The sequence below is a fragment of the Natrix helvetica genome (assembly GCF_964273705.1).
Source record: "Natrix helvetica genome assembly, chromosome: 6".
NCBI classification, from domain to species: domain Eukaryota; kingdom Metazoa; phylum Chordata; class Lepidosauria; order Squamata; family Natricidae; genus Natrix; species Natrix helvetica.
Window position 1 is genome coordinate 46,261,867 of NC_138553.1, and position 19,536 is coordinate 46,281,402.

The following is a 19,536-nucleotide window of genomic DNA, read 5'->3' on the forward strand; positions in this document are numbered from 1 at the left end:
CCCCACACCCACAAGTCCATCACATGGTCCAATCTTCCACTGCCATGCTGGCAGGTCCACCCATCCAGTTCTGGCCATGTGCAGAGACAAAGGATGACATTGGCTTTCTAGAAAGAATTTTGTTATGGCTACATATCATCCAACTCTGTATAATTCCCCCTCCCATTTTCCCACAATATAAAATGCATAGTAGAATAATGGAAAGTGTGGCAGGCTTGAGATTGAAAAGAAAAGATGGCTGCAGGCTTGATAATTTGTTTGTTTCTAGGTGTCCACTGATTCGTTGCTTATCTTTTCCAGAATCTTCCTTGGTATTGAGGTCAGGTTGATAGGTCTGTAGTTTCCTGGATCTATTTCCCCCCCTTTTTTTGAAGATGGGAACTATATCAGCTTTTTTCCAATCATCTGGCAGTTCCCCAGTGCTCCAGGATCTTTGAAAGTTATAGTTCAGTGGTTCTGAGATCTCGTCTGCCAGTTCCTTGAGAACCTTGGGGTGTAGTTCCTCTGGCCTTGGTGATTTGAACTCGTCTAGAGTAGACAGGTGCTCACTTACCATTTTCTTCCCTATTTTAACTTGTGTTCCTAATCTGTTTTTTGTGGTGCTCTTTTTGATAGGTTGGACTGTTTTTTTTCCTTTGTGTAAAGACAAATGCTAAAAATGAGTTAAGCAGTTCTGCTTTTTCCCTGGTACTTGTCATCTTCTTGGCACTTTCTCCGAGCACTGGACCAATTATTTCCTTGACTTTTTTCTTGTTTTTAACATATTCGAAGAAGGTTTTTTTGTTATTTTTTACTTTTGTCGCAAGCCTTTGTTTGTGAGCCTTAGCTTTCCTCACTTCATCTTTGCAGGCTCGGGCTATTTGCTGATATTCTGCCTTAGTTATGTGTCCCCCTTTCCACTAGACTGGGCGTTTATAATCTCACTTTTCCAAATTTCCCAAGCTTTAATTGTTTTCCCCTTGAGGATTCTCATCCATGGAATCCTTCCCAAGCTCTAAGTTTATTGAAATTAGCTCTCTTAAAGTCCAAGAGACTAGTTTGACTTTGTTCTATTGCTTGTGCTTGCATAATGTTGAATTCCAATATATCATGATCATTCACCCCCAAGGTTCCTGTATCTTCAACACCTTCTATCATTTCACCTCTGTTAATTTAATTTAATTTAATTGTCTATACCTACCCTCTTTATGCTGGTCTATTACCATAATAAAGATTTGACATGACTGGTACTGCAACCATACATTCCTGCTGCCACCCATAACATTCTCTTTCCAGTATGACTTCACCCTATCCCAGCACCTGGAGGAAGAGGCAGGTCTTGAGTGCTCTGTGGAAGGTTAAAGGGTTGGGGCTTGTCAGCCCCCCAGGAGGGAGTATTCCATAGGGTAGGAGGATGCAACAGAAAAGGCATGTTTTTTCATATCAAGCTACTGATCATTTTGTTCTCTGACAAAATTGTTCTATTGTGCTCCCAATGTGGATTCTGTAATTTGATTTTGAGCAACGTCATTATTCATTTTGAAGATTTGAAGTTATTAACCACTTTGACAAAGGGGTGTAGACAACTTTCACGCAAAAAGGTATGGCTTCTTTTGTTACTTCTTTAACTTATTGGTCTCACTGATGCTAGGAGGAAAGCAATTAAATTCTGAAATGCTTTGTTTTTGTACTCATAAGATTTCTAGAGGCAAAAAATCATGGACTGCCACTTTTCAATTCACAGATATTAAGAAAAGTAAGAATCTAAACCCCAAGATTGGACCACTAGTTTTACCCCAAAGGAAAACTCTTCTTCCCCTGCAGCATCCAGCAAGGACTATAGGACTGAAGCCAAAAAATAGAATAAAACTGTAGACCAAAAGACATTGAATTGAATCATGAATGGACTTAGATCCCACTTTTCAAAAGATGGTGTACTGTAGTGTGCAGTGACGTGCGGTGAGGTTTACAGCTGGTGAGGCAGCAATTTTTTTAGACTTGTGGACTTCAACTCCCAGAATTCCACAGTCAGGCATGCTCAGTTGCGACCTGCCGCCCTCCGCCCTGGGATTCGGCCACGGCACCGCCTGACAGAGCTGCGTGGAATCCGGGGCGCACTTGTCGGGCGAGGGCAGCGCAGATGGGGAGCGGACGGAGCGGAGGAAGCTTCTCCCCCCCCCACTTCCCACACCCAAAAGAACAAAGGGAACCTCTGTCGCCGCCCGGGCAACCTGGCCGGCCTCTCTCGCGGCGGCTCTCTGGTGCCGAGCTTGGGAGTCCCTGGAGGAGCTGGCGGGGGCTGCAAGCACCGCAGGCTGGACTGGAGCCTCAAGTCTAGGGCAGCGAGTCATTCGATAGGAAACTTGCCTCTTGGAAGGAATGACTCGGCTTGGCTCCTGCTTTGTCTCTCCTGCCTCTTCACTTCTCCGTTCGGTCGTTGGGCGGCAGATTGAAAGCGGGAGCCAAGCTGGGTCATTCCTCCCAAAAGGCAAGTTTCCCATCGAATGACTCGCTGCCCTGATGATGAGAGGTTAGGCTGTGCCTCACTTGCCTCACCTGACTGCACGTCACTGGTAGTGTGGCCTCCTGCCGTTTGTGGTTCAGATAAATATATGTGCTTTTTCCAAATGGAAAAGTTTTACATTTTCATTTGTTTTTCTAGTGCCTAGAAATACACATCTGAACAGAAATATCATCTCATGTAAATACAACAATTACACATTTGCTTAATGTCTAACATAAATGTATAAACTGAGGCATTTAGAAGATGCAATTATGCACATGTAGTCAATCTCCCTGCACTGAAGATATCCATGAATATATTAATTAAGTCAAGAGAATGTTGCCTCTTCAGAAGCCAGGTGGCCTGTTATGCAGACCACAGGCAACTAAGCAGGGCAGCACTACAATGCAGTTGTATTGCTGAGGAGATTGCGAACATTTGAAGATTCTGCTCATTTTCAGGAAGTTTAGAATTGTTGTGGAGCCTTGGCATTGAAGTAAAAATGTGAGGGATAAAGGAAGATAGGTTTCCTTGCTTTTGAGAGATTCCAGTCATGTACTGGGGTAGTGTACAGGTTGGCGGTGTCTTCAAGGAAGATGTGATACGTTGTAGCATCTACTTGATCAGCACGTTAGTGAAGACCAACAACCTGTACTAAACTGAAACAAGCCCAGCTAAAGACCAATCAGAAGTGAGGTCATCTACTTATAAAAATAGGCAAATCAGTCCTTGCTCACTTGCCAAATAGACCACCTTGGCTCTGAAGATAACACAGTTGCCAGCAGGAAATCCGGTTTCCAGTTATTAAATCCTCAACCTCAACCCTGGCCAGCAGATATTGGCTGTGAAAATCTACACATGTTTATACTAAGAGAAAGCTTGTATTATTTCTTCTGATGGAAAAAGAAATCTTACAAACTTCATTTTGCAATTAAATTACAAGAATGTCAGAGAATACTCTGGAATTGCTGCGAAATACATCTGAGATTTAAAGCACTAAGTGATCCTTCAAGAGTAATTGCAAATTTTATTACAAATTACATGTTTAAAACATCAGTAGAAAAAACCAACAGTATTTACAATCAATAGAAATTTACATATTTACAGATCAAAAATTTAAACAGAAATGAGCTGGAAATAGAAATCTAGTAATTAAAGCAACATGAAACTACATGCCTTATTCTCATGTTTGAGTATGATTTTACTATAAAGATAAATAATTCTATATTTACACATTGTTTTAAAATCTCTGAAATGAATTTTAATATTTCCAAATTATACTTGAATTAAGCAATTTATACAATATTATGTGTTGTATTCTGATTTGTTATCTACTGTTTATTTTAATATGAAAATAATTTCTTAAGTGTTTTTCTTTCACTTCTTAAATTTGTATAATAATGTGAATAGTCATAAGAGAAAAAATTATATATTACCAAACCACTTTGAACAATTAAATAAATGTAGTAAGATACATTTTCAAAAATTGGCAGATGATCTCTAATTTGAAATGGTTTGAAGAACAGACTTCCAGCTCTAGGCTTTGCTGTTTCAAAATATGATTTAAATATATATAGTGCATAATTTCTTCATATTATTTCCATGGATGCATGTCAACTGGATAAAATTGACACAGCGTAGAACTTCATATATAAGTTATTCTGTTCATATCATTCCTATGACTTTTCTAAACAAGTCCACTAAGTTAATAGATATCTTAAGATTCAACTGAATCTCAGATGCCAACAAGTTATGCAAACATTAGAAGCCATTTCTATTTGGTATTTTCTGTTTTTAGGATTCCTTTATACATGTAACATTCTTGGCTTTCAGACATATCTTAAAAAGAATATTGAAAGCAGCTTAGCTATATACAGATAGTCCTCAAATTATGACCACAATTGAGCCTAACATTTCTTTTGCTATGCAAGAATTATTAAGTGAGATGTGCCCCATTTTATGACTTTTGCCAGAGATCTTGAGTGATTCACTGCAGTTAAGTGAATCATGTGATCATTAAGCGATCTGGCTTCCCCCAGTGACTTTGCTTGTTGGAAACTGGCTGGAAAGGTTACAAATGGTTATCACATGACTCCAGGAATGCATGCCAGTTGCCAAGCAACTGAATATTGATCACATGACCATGGTGATGCTTCAACGGTCGCTAACTTTTCAGTGTTGGGTTACTAACTTATGAAGTGCAGTAATTCACTTAACAGCTGAGGCAAGAAAGATAATAAAATGATGCAAAACTCACTTAACAAACGTCTCACTTAACAACATAAATTTTGGGGTCAATTGGGGTCATAGGTCGAGGATTACCTGTACTGAAATTTCACAATTTCAGTTTTCTTTCCCATAAAATCAGAGTAGTTGGTTGCTTCTCTCTTTATAAGCAATACATGCACGTTCATCTATTTTTTAATTTGTTTTGTAAACCTCACCACTACCTCTGAAACGAAGTTAGTGGCATGGGACAAATGTGATGGATGAAAGGTTACAGCTTTCACTGAATTCGCAGGATGATGGCACTACTGGATTGCTGGGAACAACATCGTATGATATTCTGGCATTTGCAAAGGTTACTAGAGCTTGAGTTGAATTACACGACTGTTTCTCTGCATCCTCTGAATTGACAGAGACCAAACTAGGATGTTTTGATGTTTTCCATCCAAATGAAAGCTTTTGAAACCTCCTCAAGTCCTTCCTGAAATGAGGATTAAAAAGTATGTAGAGAAGTGGGTTTAGACATGCAGGAAGGGGAACAATCACTAAAAGAATTGGTTTGATGACTTCTGGGCCAATAAAATGAAGGTTCAATAATGAGGAAAATGATAATATGGCCACAGGACAATAGAGAATGCAGTTAATAAAAAGTAATAAGGCTATGTGTTTGATCATGGAGCAATCCAAAATAATATCCATTTCTCCCTTGTCCAGACTACAGTAGAGTTTTGTGTATGCTACTGTCATTACAAGAAAACAAAAAGAGTTCATTAAGACCATTGCTACTGTATAACCCACACCTGATGGTCTTCCAAAAGGTAGTGGTATGCATAAGGGACAACCTCCATATTCACTGTCACTGAGCACTGGAATCACAGCAATTATTAAAGCCAGTACAAAACAAAAGACGATGGCTCTTTTTATATTAGCTAGAGTGTGTTTGGTTTCAAATTTTGTTCTATATTTCACAGAGAACACACGCTCAACAGTTGCTAAGGTGAGCAAGAAAATGGAAGCCTCTGAAGCAAAGACAGAAAGAATTCCAATGATATGACAAACAATTCCATCTTCCCACCAAGTTCCATATTGAGCAAAGACTCCATAGGTTACTGCATCCACACTAGCAAGCACACTGCTAGACACAATCATGAGAGTATTTACAATAGCTATTAGTCCAATTATAAACTTTATGGAAGAGATGAACAGGGGAACTTGGAAGACTGTTGCAATCACCAATATATTGCAAATAAAGGCTAAAAGTATTAAGGTCCAAACTCCAACTCTGATCAGCCAACTACCAAAGAGGCAATCACAGGGCTTGAAAGGTCCTACAAAGAAAATAAAGAAAAAGTAAAGTCATGGTAAGCTCATCTACGTCCAGTTTTCATTAATTTTTGTGATGAGTGCACAGACAATAGACTACAGTGAGTGTAATTAGCGAGAGACAGAAACAGCTTCACACTTGTCTATCTTTTGTAAAAGTGGGATGGGGTAGTGCATCCATCCTTATATTTCTTGACCTGTCACAGGCCTTTGATACCATTGATATCCTTTGGGGTCAGCTGTGAGATCTGGGGCTCGGCAGCGCAGTCTTTTACCGATTTGTCTCCTTTCTCCAAGGATGGTCACAAATGGTGTTGATAGGGAGCGAGAGGTCCATCCCAAGGCTGCTCCTTTGTGGTGTAGTACAAAGTTCAGACTCTCTCCACTCCTTGTTAACATCTACATGGAACTTCTGGGTGAAATCATCTGCTAACCATGGGATGAGGTACTATCAGTATGCTGATGATACTCAACTTTATATTTTCATCCCTGGTGACCCAATAATGTGTCACTATTTTTCCATTGTGACTGGAGACTGTAGGGATCTGGATGGGGGACAATAAGCTTTGGATGAACCCTGGTAAGACTGAGTGGCTTTGGGTGAATAAGGTTTCAGGATCTGGAACATCTGTAGTTCTGGATGGGTGATACTGCCCCAAACAGACCCTGAGCACAATTTGGAGGCTTTCTTGGACTCTCGATTCTTTCTCAATTAGCAGGTGGCAGTCATGGCTAGGAGAACTTTTGCACAACTTCGTGTTGTGCACCAGTTGCACCCTTTCCTGGATCATGAATTCCTATGCTCAGTGATTCAGGCCCTGGTCATTTCATGTCTGGACTATTGCAATGTAGTCTACATGGGTCTACCCTTGAAGAGTATTTAGAAGCTTCAGCTGGTACAGTATGAATAGTTTGTAGGGCCTATAAAGTGGTCCATGTAACACCATTATTGTGCAAGGTACACTGGTTGCCAGTTTGCTTTTGGGTCAAATTCAAAGTGTTGGTCATTTTCTTTAAAACCCTTTTAAGGCATCAGTCCAGGTTACCTGAGGAACCATCTCACTCCAGTGGGATTATCCTGTCCCATCCACACTGGCAGAAAGAGCATGCTGCAGACCTCACCAGTCAAGGAATTCTGGCTGGTGAGATCTGGAAGAAGAATCTTTTCTGACCTGCCCTCTGGAATATCATTCAGTTCAAGGTGGCATACCACACTCTTGCCTTCCATAGGGGCTATAAAATATGGCTCTGGCAATTCACCTGGTGACCCAATGGGGGCATGTCATACTGGTGGTGGTTAATGGACTGAAGAGGATTCTACCTCCACCCCATTTGTTCTTTCTTTGTGAATGTCAATGTTAATTTTGTTAATATTTATTATCTTAATTTTTAAATATTTTCTCTCGTTTTTTTTTCTTGGTTGTAAGCATCCCAGAATCACCTCTGGGTACTGTTAAACAGTTTCAAGCCTTATCTATGCAATTGTACCATTTTTATGCTGCACATAAGAAGTTTTTTGGCTAAAATACATATTGAAACCATATATCATGAAACACCACCAAATAAATCACAATTAAAAGTAAAATAAACCAACTGAAGAATCATTAGATATTTTAGGATATTCTAAATCCAGCACAGCTGGTTTATAGAAATAACATTAGATCTATTTTTACCCTCATTTTTTGAGAATCTAAATTGAAGGTACATGCTTAGAGGTAGACCTTGTTATCTCTTTTTCATCGAGCTTAAAGACAATTTGCTATTTCCTTCCTTTTGAGAATGGTCCCTGAACAGAAATAGCATAGGCAATGCTTTTATTTTATTCCTTACTATGTACTAATGGGAAACTAATCTTATCTTTAGGCTGCTTTCAAGTAGATAATAGGAAAAGGTTAGGTAATATTTCTCCAGGAATTCAGTTGTACTGAAATATCAAGCACTGTACCTTGGACCTTCTGATTGAAACTCTTTGGTAGTGAAATTTCCAGATAGTAAAAGTTGCAGTACTAGACTAGGTTTTCAAAGGTATATGAAGACTTTTAAAATTACAGTTATTTAATTATCTGGAACTTCTGTTTTGATACTGCATTTAAATGCAATTTTTTTTAAAATTTTGTCTTTTAAATTCATTTTAATTTATGCTTTATGTCATTATGTTTTGGTTTATTTTATTCATAGCGTAGACAACTAATACTGAGGAATTGATTTTTTAAAAAATAAATGAATCAGTAATAAAAATGTATCTGTTAGTGACTGGTTCTCTGAACTAATGACCAGCTGTGTAGGCGTGGCTTGATGGTCATGTGACTGTGTGGGTGTGGCCAACTCAATGTCACTCAGGTCGATGGGCGCTTCACTTTAGCTGTTACAATCTAAAGTGTTAACCAGAGAGGCAGTTTCTATAAGCCGGGCAAAAAAGATTAGGCTAGAAACAACACCAGAATGTTTCCTTCCTGCCTTCCTTACAGGATTAGCCCTGTAAAGTGGAAAAAAAACAAAACAAGATTTCTTCCAACAACCAGTTCTCCGAACTGCTTAGAACAGCGATGGCGAACCTTTTTTTGGCTTGTGTGCCATAAATGGGGGGAGCGCAGGGGGGTAGTGTGCAGGCATGCCACACCCATAATGCGATGCGCGACCCCCCCAGTGCGCATGCACACACTACAGGCGCTCCCCCCATTTTTTGCATGCTTTTTTTTGCCCTCCCCAGGTTCCAGAGGCTTTATAGGAGCCTGGGGAGGGCGAAAGCAGCCTCCCCCACCCCCGGAAGCCCTCCGGAGGCTTGAGGAACCTTCAGGACGCTTCCCTGAAGCCTCCGGAGCTGTCAAAACGAACCTCCGAGCAAACCAGAAGTGACTTCTGGTTTGCTCGGAGGGTCGTTTTGAGCGCTCCGAAGGCTTGAGGGTCCTTCAGGACACTTCCCTGAAGCCTTCGGAACAGTCAAAACAAAACTCCGAGTAAACAGGAAGTGACTTCCGGTTTGCTTGGAGGGTCGTTTTGAGCGCTCCAAAGGCTTGAGGGACATTCAGGATGCTTCCCTGAAGCCTCCGGAGCAGTCAAAACAAACCTCCGAGCAAACCGGAAGTCCGTTCCCGAACTTCCGGTTTGCCCATAGGGCCAGTTTTTTGCGCTCCGGAGGCTTCAGGGAAGCTCATGAAGCCTCCGGAGGGCCTTGGGGGGGGGCTCTTTTCGCCATTCCCAGGCTCCTATAAAGGCTCTGGAGCCTTGGGAGGGCGAAAAATGGCTTTAAAAAAGGGTGAACTCAGCTGGCCAGCACGCACATGCGCCCTGGCCAGCTGACAGGGCAGCACCTCGCATGCCCTGACAAATGGCTCCGCATGCAACCTGTGGCACGCGTGCCATAGGTTCGCCATCACTGGCTTAGAAAGTTAACAACCGGTTCTCCCGAATAGCTGAGAACTGGCTGAATTCCACCACTGTGCATATCCAAGTACTCCATGTAGCTTTCAAAAAAAAATTTCCCTTAGAAAGTATAATAAAATTTCACAGGAAATTTTTTTTCATAAATACTCACAATTCTGCTCAAACAATTCTATTATTACCTGGAGAAGGAGAACATCGAACTGAATGATAAGTTTTCAGATCTTCATTGAAGTCAAGAGAAAAATCCTCAAAAGCCTGTTCATCTGTAGGAAGGAAAATCACAGTATTTAGTTACTAACATTGATAACAATATTTAATATGTAGCTATAGAGAGAATTAAGAGTTTTTAAACCTTAATTAAACATCAAATTTGTCTTCTTCACAGATACTTAGAATTATAGAATTTCAAGGGTTATTTAGGTTACTTAAAATAATTCTTTTATTATCAAGCCATATATACATTGGGGGAAATAAAAATATTTTACCACCTCAAGTTTTTTTGCAACATGATTAGAATAAAAATTTAAAATATAGATTTACAGGAATTAATGGCATCTTGTACTGATATTCACAAATTAAAATGGTAAAATTAGAACATTTGATCATCAATTTTGATAGTCTCATTCTAACCAAATCCTTTTAAAAAAATATGTTTTAATGCATGTTTACAGTGCTTACCATTTGTATGGAAATTGCTACTATCTTTCCTTTGAAATTCATCAGCACTGCCATTCTCAGCTTTGTTCAATTGATTTTGGATTTTATAGTAGTTGTCATGGGCTCTAAAGGCACAGCATTGATAAGTATAAGGCATTTCTATCACCCTAAAGAATAACAGACATATTTGGTTACACACATTCATTTTGTTATTTTGATGTAGACCAAACTGTTTACATATATAAGCATGTCTAAATATATACTAATAATTTTTATCAAACTGATATTTAATATTACACTGAATCAACATACACTCACAATTTTAACAGATATATTAAATTTAGTTAAGCCATTCATTCTTCCAAATTCTATGCTTCAGAACATTGTATATATGTTGTCATTATTATTTTCAGTTTTGCTGCTATTGTTTTCACTGTTCTTTTGCCTCTTTCACACAGGATGAAGCTACCCCAGGCTTGAGAGAATCACAAAGTTTAATGTTATACAGAGATTGTTTAAAAGAAAAAAGTAAAGTGGGTGATTGGTCAGAAGAGAAATAACTACACTGCATTATCATTTGCTGACTGACTGTTAAGAACAGCTTATTTTCCGATGGTCACACAAGATTATGATGTTTGGCATTCATTTCCCAATATTTATGAACACATTTTCTTTTATGATGATTTATGTTATGGCAGATGTATAAGACACCTTTCCATGTTAGCTAAATATCCCTCATTGGTTCTGGATGTAGGTGTACTCTAACACAGTGTGATCTTGTGGTCTTTATCAACAGTTCTAAAATATGGTTAGTGTTGTGGCCCAGCAGGAGCCGTTGGAGTTGCCACCAGACTCCGACAGCGAGGGTCCCTCTGAGTCGGCTCAGGAGGATGTGGAGGACCCTGGACAGGGTTCCAACTCTGAGCAGGGCGCAGAGAGGCTGGTTGGCCACCACGAAGCGCCTGAGGCATGGAGCAGTGGTGAAAGCCAAAGGAAGGGGGCTCCTGATGTCATGCCTTGGAGCAGTGGGGAGGAGTCACAGGACAGTGAGTCAGACATCAGCAGTGAGCTATTAGATGCTCGTTACCGGCGTGCTACCCGGTGAAAGGAGCAATTGAGCAATTACAGGAGGTAATTGCTCTCAGCTGCTGATCATTAGACTCCTCTCCAGACTATAAAGGCACTGCTTGTGGACATACCCTTTGCAGGAATCAACTGATCATTGGAGTTGGAGAAGCTCAGATCTGTGTCGTACTTTGGCAGGCTGGATTGCTGCCAAAGGATTTACCTGGATTGCTGCCAATCTGTTCCCTGGACCTTGGCAGGCAGGAGTGCTGCTAAGGTGATTATCTGGAGCTTGGTAGCTGGATTGCTGCCAAGGGGTGTCGCTGTAGCTGGATTGCTGCCCAGAGTGCTATCTTGACCCTGGCAGGCTGGATTGCTGCCAAGGTGGAACCTGTATGTCAATAAACATCTTGAAGAGACTTTGTGTGTCTTGGAGTGTCTTGGTGACAAAAGGGGGGGTCAGAACAGGTTATGTTATATAAAATATGCTATATATTCTTAGAAACTGGGTCTGCTCAAAATAATAGGGTATGAATAATTTCTATCACTTTTGATTTAGTTATGACAGATTTTTTTAATTAAGTGAATATGACAAAGTATTTTACTCCTAAGAGTGAGGCAACTATATAAGAGAGATAGTTTTATCTAATGGTTAAGGCACCTGTTGTGGCCCAACAGTGGCCGGCTGAGCTGTTGGTGGAATCTGACAGCAATGAACACTATGGGACTGCCCTGGAGGCTGACGAAGACTCTGGGGGGTGCTCGGAGTTGGAGCAGGGACTAGAGAGGCATGTTGGCCACCAGATGCATCTGAGTCAGGGAGCAGTGAGGAAGAACAGAGGGAGGCTGTCCCTGATGTACGTATGCATAGGCCTGCGAGGAGGAGGGAGCAGCTTTGGAAAAAGGATCACAGAAGGAAATAGGAACAGGTGGCTACTGATTGGCCCCTCCCGGAGAGCTTATAGGTGGGGCGACGGGAGGGGAATTTTGCAGGAAACAACAATTTACTGATCCAGCTGTAGAGAAAGATTGGGAGAATTTTGTGAGTTCAAGCCTTGTTTCATAGAGATAGCTTTCTGGGCTCCCAGCCAAGGGGTTGCTTATCTCCCTCCTTAGTTGTGGCAGACAGCCAAGTCTTCATCCGTATATATTGTAGAGGCTTGGGACAGAACAGTTTGTTTCCTGCCTTTTAAAACAGATTTAAATATAATTTAAAATGGAGCAGCTTCATGCAGAAAACGCACAGCTCATGCAACAGGTAGCTGTGCTTGTCTGCCCAGGTGGCTCAGCTCCAAGTTCACACTGCTCCACCACTGCCTCGGAGGAAATGCCCGGTTGCAGTGCCTGATAAATTCGATGGCAACCAAGTCATGTTTCTGGCTTTTTTGGGACAATGCCAGCTGTTTATCAGTTTGAGAGCAGAGAATTTCCTCACTGACTGAGATAAAGTGGGGTTTATGATTAGCCTTCTCTCCAGCTCCGCAGCTCGTTGGGCTACCCCACTGCTGGTCCAGGCTAGCCTTTGCTGGATGACTTCAGGGGGTTCTGCGACCATCTCAGGTTAATGTATGAGGACCCCATTAAGAGGAGATGGCTACCCGACGTCTGAAGACTCTGAAACAGGGCCGGCGTTCCTTGCAGGAATAAATCAGTGAGTTTAGGCTACTTAGCCAGGATTCAGCTTGGAATGAGGCAGCCCTCATGGACACATTTCAGGATGGGTTGTCGGAAGAATTGCAGGATGAGCTGGTGCATGTGGATAGGCCACCGAATTTCAACACACTGGCTCATCCGTGTCTCCAGATTGATGCTTGGTTGCAGAGGCGGGGAAGTCGCCGCACATCCCAGGAGAACAGGGTGGTTCCGGCCATGCGTGAAGAGCCCATGGAATTAGGTGCAGCGTTATCGCTTGGCGATAACGGAGAAAAACAGGTGGTGCTCAGGGGGGTTGTGTTTTTATTGTGGGGAACCTGGGCACATGGCAACCTTTTGCCCCAAGAAGAGACAAGGGGCATCAGTTACTGCACCTACCCCCCCCCAGCCCCAGAATATTTTGTTCGGAAACGCCCCAAGCTCAATCTAAGGGAGACCTTGGGTTGGACGCACACCAATTCAGAGCCATGCTCAGACAGTGACTTGCGGGCCTCCCTGACACCTGATCCTGGCATCGTGAATAGTCCTGTCCAGTAGACTACAGGGGATTCCAACTGGTTGACTCCGGGGCTACAACAAACTTCATGGACGAGGCGTTTGCGACCAAGTATGTGATCCCTCTGTGTCCGGTAGATCCTCCTATGCTTGTGGAGACTATTGACCACAGCGTGCTTCTGTCTGGGCCAATCAAGGCCGCCACGCAACCCTTGCCCCTGATCATCGGGGCTCATGAGGCAGCCATTCAGTTCTACATTACCTCTGGTCTGCATTTCCCCATGGTCTTGGGCTTGGCTTGGCTTCTTTCCAGCCTTGAAATGTGTGAACCACACCCATCAAGTCTGTGCAGGCCAGTTGCTGAGTCCACCCGAGGTATCCTTGCCCTCCGACATAGTAGATTTTGCAGACGTGTTCAGTGAACAAGAAGCAGACCAATTGCCACTGCACGGGCCATATGATTGCTCCGTCGATTCGATTCCAGGTGTGCTGCTCCCCGAGGGTCATTTGTATTCAATGTCAGACCCGGAGTTGACCGCATTGCGGGACTTTTTGGACAAATACCTAGCTCGGGGTTTTATCTGACCCTCATCTTCGCCACTGTCTGCCCCGGTCTTGTTCGTCAAAAAGAAGACTGGAGATTTGAGACTATGTTGTGACTACCGTAAACTTAATTCTATCACGGTGCACAATCAATAGTGTTAGGGATGTAACCCTAGGCTTGGCTTGGCAATGTATATTAAGCTATGATTATGTTACTGTTACTTTAAATGTTAGAGAAATGTAATTGGCTTGTTACCTCAAGCAGCTATAAGAGGGAGCCAGAATGGCTGTTAGCTCTCTCTCTGTTTGTTAGAAGCTTGTCGATGTAAAGTGAGTTATTGTGGTTTATTACTGTTAGTTACTTTGTGGGTTAAACTGAGAATATTGTTAACTGACTGACTGAACCGTGTATGATTTGGACTGTTAACCGGACTCTGAATACTTCTATATTTCTACATAGTAAACTACTATATTTTTATACTATTCAGTTTCTCTGCATGCTGGTTTGTGCGTGTTATTCCATATCACTTTCATTACGCTTCTCTGCATACTCGCTCTTCTAACGGGGAGCTTAATTACAGATATCCTCTGCCTCTTATTCCTGAACTGTTGGAGCAGCTCAGAAAGGCTACGGTTTTCACAAAATTGGATCTGCGTGGAGCTTATAATCTTGTCCGGATCCGACCCGGAGATGAATGGAAGACGGCATTTGGCACTAGGTATGGGCATTTTCAGTATACAGTCATGCCTTTTGGGCTGACCAATGCCCCTGCTGTCTTCCAACATTTTATGAACAATATGTTCCGGGACCTTTTGGACCAGTTTGCTGTTATTTATCTAGATGACATTCTAATTTACTCATCCTCCTGGGAGAGTCGTCAGCAGCACCTATGCCTGGTCCTACAACGGCTCCATGAGAATCGCTTGTATGTGAAACTGGAGAAGTGCCAGTTTTGGCAGTCCACCATTGAGTTCCTGGGGCATTGTATCTCTCCTGAAGGCATTGCGATGGAGCCAGGCAAGGTGGAGTATTTGTGTAGTTGGCAACTTCCTTCCTTCCTTGGTGAGTGAAGGATGTCCAGCGATTCCACGGGTTTGCCAATTACTATCAAACTTTTATCCCCAGCTTTGCTTCCCTGACTGCACCCCTCACTTGGCTCCTTCAGAAAAAAGTTCCATTTCATTGTAATGCCCCTGAGCAACAAATGTTCCAGGCTTTGAAGCAGGCCTTCATAAAAGAGCCCATTTTGAAGCATCCTGACCGCCACCGTCCGTTTGTAGGGGGGGGGAAGCATCAGATATCACTGTTGGAGCGGTATTACTTCAGGCTCACGCCTCTTACATCACTTCTTGTATATGGTGTCGGCAGGCCAAGTCAGCGATGGGAGCACCCCCAGGACTGCTCCAGCCATTGCTGACACCCGAGAGACCCTGGGGGGCCCATTTCTATGGACTTCCTGACAGACCTGCCTCCGTCTTCTGGATTTACCACGGTGTTCGCAGTGGTAGACATGCTGACGAAGATGGCGCATTTTATCCCATGTCGGAGATTACCGACAGCCCGCACCACCACCCGCATGTTTATCCAACATGTTTTCAGGCTGCTCAGCCTACCTGACAGGGTCATGTTGGACAGAGGAACACAATTTACAGCCCAATTTTGGAATGGGCTGATGAAGGCCTTGGATGTAAAAATCTGCTTGTCCTCAGCGCACCATCCAGAAACCGATGGAGGGTCAGAGAAAGTGATCGGGATCTTGGTGCAGTACCTGCACTGTTTTGTGAACCAGCAGCAAAATGATTGGGCGGACTACCTGGCAGTGGCAGAGTTTGAGTTCAATAACTCGCAGCACACATCCATGCAAACAATGCCTTTCTTGGCCAATGTAGGGTATCATCCTCGGTTCTTTCCCCTCCACCAATCGACTCACCGGTCCCCGCAGCTAAGGACTTTCTGTTGGAACTACAGGCGATCCATCAAGTGGTGTGATGATATCTGGATAAAGCCAAGGAGGACTATAAGAGAGTCGCGGACAGATCTTGGCGCGTGATGCCAGCGTTGACCGTAGGGGATCGAGTGTGGCTGTCCACTAGACACCTTCCATCAGACCGGCTTAGACCACCGTTACTTTGGCCCGTTTCCTGTTGAAGCAGTCATCAATCCGGTCGCCTATCGCCTGACATTGCCACGTTCGATGCAAGTCTATCCGGTCTTGCATCAATCTCTCCTTGTTCCTGAATGGCCAGCTTGTCCTCTTCGCCAACCAGATCATCCCCAGCCAGAACCTCGTGACGATGAGGAGCTGTCCGAGTATGAAGTTGCCAGTATCCGGGATTCCTGATGGCTGAAAGGATGGTTCCAATACTTGATTAAATGGAAGGACTATGGGCTGGAAGATTTTACCTGGGAGGATGTGATCTCCATGCATGCACCTGCTTGGTGCAGGCCTTCCATGAGCAATTCCCATCTAAGCCACACCCTGAGCATGAGACCCAGGGGAAGGGCCCTGCCTATATATTGTAGAGGCTTGGGACAGAATAGCACCAGGCTAAAAACTAGGAGACTAAGAATTCTAGTCCTCCATGCTGGATGACTTTGGGTCAGTCATTGTCCTTTAGCTATGATGTCAGGCTCCAGTGACAAACCGGTGGGTCAATTTCTGTCACAACCAATGGAACAACACTATGCTGATCTGAAAAAGTGGACCCTGCACTTTCAGGAAGAAAGTAAAGAAAAATGAACTATCTATATAAGCCTTTCCCCCACTTCTTCTCATGTTTTCCATTTTAAAATATTTGTAGTTTATGAAATAACATTTAAGGAGGGGGAAGCATTCCAGAATAGAATAGAATAGAATAGAATTCTTCATTGGCCAAGTGTGATTGGACACACAAGGAATTTGCCTTTGGTGTATATGCTCTCAGTGTACATAAAGAAAAATAAAATACATTCAGCAAGTGTACAATATAATATATACAAAGTACTTGCAAGTATAAATATATTTGGAAGTACTGCTGAAAATAGGTGTATTTTAGGATAAGAAGCTACTAACTAGGATGTTCAAAATCAATTACATTTTCTCAAGATAAACAAGAATAATTTAAAGCCATAATTTTTGCCATGTACACCTTAGTTTGACTGTTGTGTATCAAATACTTCAAATAAGAAGTAACACACATTATACAGTCACACTTCTTCCATTGCACATGAGAACAACTGTGCCCTATTAATTGTAATGAGGTACTCACTTGAGTTCTGGAAAGTTTTCAGATGATATCAAACTTTGAAGTGGATAATTTCCTGTTAATTTTAAATGAGTTAAACCATGTAGACCAGTTATAGGAAAAGAAGACAAATGGTTGGATGACAGATCCCTGCAAAATAACAAAGTAACAACCAAAGAATCAGCTTTCAATGCTAGAATTTCCCCCCATATGTTTTTATCTTTTTAAACCAACAGAAATATTATTCCAGACAAATATATACTACACTTTCAGAAAAAAATTATCTGACAGTTTTTTTTCTGTCCCCCGTTTCTTTGCCAATAAATTCCTAAAGTCTCTAAGCCTCAATAAGCCTTCTCTCCCAGATCTCACTGCAGATTCAGTCTAAGAGACATCCAGACTCTGAAGTATATAAGCCTGCAAAGGTGATATACAGCAGCGGTAGGATTCTTTTTTTTTTTACTACTGGTTCTGTGGGTGTGGCTTGGTGGGCATGGCAGGGGAAGGATACTGTAAAATCTCCACTCCCTCCCCACTCCAGGGGAAGGTTACTGCAAAATTCCCATTTCCTCCTGATCAGCTGGGACCCGGGAGCCAGAGAATAGTTGGGTGGTTGAGGCCAGTCAGAGGTGATATTTATCGATTCTCCGAACAACTCAAAATTTCTGCTATCAGTTCTCCAGAACTGGTCAGAACCTGCTGAATATCACCTCTGATACACAGCACATTTAATTGCATCCAGAAGCTTAGTGGAAGCAATTGTTTTCTTAATAAAGGTGTTACTTATGCAAATATAGCCTATGATTACTTAGGGCATCCCCCCCAAATTTATTCTTCCTAGTTCTTATTCAATTTTTAATTAGTACACATTTGAGCACTCACAGGTTTTGTGGCAGCTCTCATGTAGAAAGTTCTCACGTAGAAACATTTATGCATTACACTTACACTATTAAATAGTCAATTATAAGATATAAAATATCTTACCATTAGCAGAGAGACAAAGAGTTTTTGGAATTTTTGGAAACAACCTATTGTTTGGCTATCAAAGATTTCATTTAGTTTGGAGCATTTCAGTTTGCCCTATCATATCCTAAGGTTCCTCCCATTTAGTCTTCATAAGGAGGGTATCAGTTTAATTACATCTCAAAAACACAATTTAAACATAAAAATAGCAAGTTGATGCTGACACTTTCTGATGCAAGGTTCTGATGCAGCACTAACTGAATTAAACAGCAGGGTAGAAATATAAAATTATTGTTCAGTTATAAAGAAAGAACTGATTACATATTATATTGTTTTTCTATTTTACAGTTATTTAGGATCAAACATTAAAATATGAAAAATACTTACATTTTAATAAGGGACAGTAAAGAAGAAAATGCATTGGCATGAATAATAGAGATTTTATTCCATGCTAAATCCCTACAAGAAATAAAATGTCATCTGCTTAATAATGTATAGTTTGAATATTTTTATTAAAATATTAACAGAAAGAAATTGCTTCCAACAATTGATTTTAAACTTTCAGAGAAAAATGTACTTAAATTAATGATGATATGGATTGAAAGTAACAAAAGCTTGTGAGAATAGATTTTTAAGGCACTGGCTTATCTATCTATCATCTATCTATCTATCTATCTATCTATCTATCTATCTATCTATCTATCTATCTATCTATCTATCTATCTATCATCCAGTGCTGCAGCCCTTCAAAATTATGTTTCCCTGTTTGTTTCTCTCATTTGGTTTTCAACCAAATTTTGGTTTTCAATCAAATTTTAAGGTGATCGATCAAATGCACACATTCTTTTCGTATTTTACACCCTTCCTACCAAATCAGGAATTGATGGGCAATCTCTACCCTAACTGCTGCTTCCTATAAACCACGCAAAGAAATCACAAGCTTTAGTCCTCACTCCTTCCAATCATTTTCCTTTCATATCTCACACATCCATGCTCACAGAACACTTTTCATTTACTAAATCACCTTTCTCTCTGAACTGAAAATATCGTTTAAGTACTGCTTACTTATCTGACTTGGTAGCCAGAATCAAAGTTATGATGTGCAATTATGGTTCACAACTAGTGTTATCCAGCTAAGATCATTAGTAAACCATGCAGGAGAATCAATGACAGGCAGCGGTGTATGTTATTTTTCAATAAGGCAGGTCTATTGATATTATCCACTGTTTCTGTTTCTCATTTTGGTCCATCTGTTTCTCTGTCTATCTCTGCCAATTTGATCCAATCTACTCCTATTTGCAACATTTTTTTTCACAATTTTTTGGACCTACCTCTATTATACACATGCTTATTTGCAGCAAGTTTACATTATTATAGGCATTCAGTGACATAAAAAGTCTACACTCACCTGTTAAAATGCCAGGGTTTAGAAAGGTGAAAAAATCACTTCAGAATATTTTCCACCTTTAATACAGGTAGTCCTCAACTTACGACCATAATTGAGCCCAAAATTTATGTTG

The 19,536-nt window shown here is 41.5% G+C and overlaps 1 protein-coding gene across 1 annotated transcript in view; it reads right to left on the bottom strand.

The window, feature by feature from the left end:
- Positions 1-3,490: 3,490 nt before the first annotated feature.
- Positions 3,491-19,536, bottom strand: part of LGR5 (leucine rich repeat containing G protein-coupled receptor 5) — a 63,389-nt gene continuing 47,343 nt past the window's right edge. Inside the window, exons 14-18 of the mRNA XM_081957328.1 lie at positions 18,404-18,475; positions 17,078-17,203; positions 10,094-10,239; positions 9,595-9,678; positions 3,491-6,036 (exon numbers count right to left, since the gene is read on the bottom strand). Coding sequence (XP_081813454.1) covers positions 4,946-6,036; positions 9,595-9,678; positions 10,094-10,239; positions 17,078-17,203; positions 18,404-18,475 — 1,519 coding nt within the window. The 3' untranslated portion in view covers positions 3,491-4,945. The remainder of the gene's footprint in view (positions 6,037-9,594; positions 9,679-10,093; positions 10,240-17,077; positions 17,204-18,403; positions 18,476-19,536) is intronic.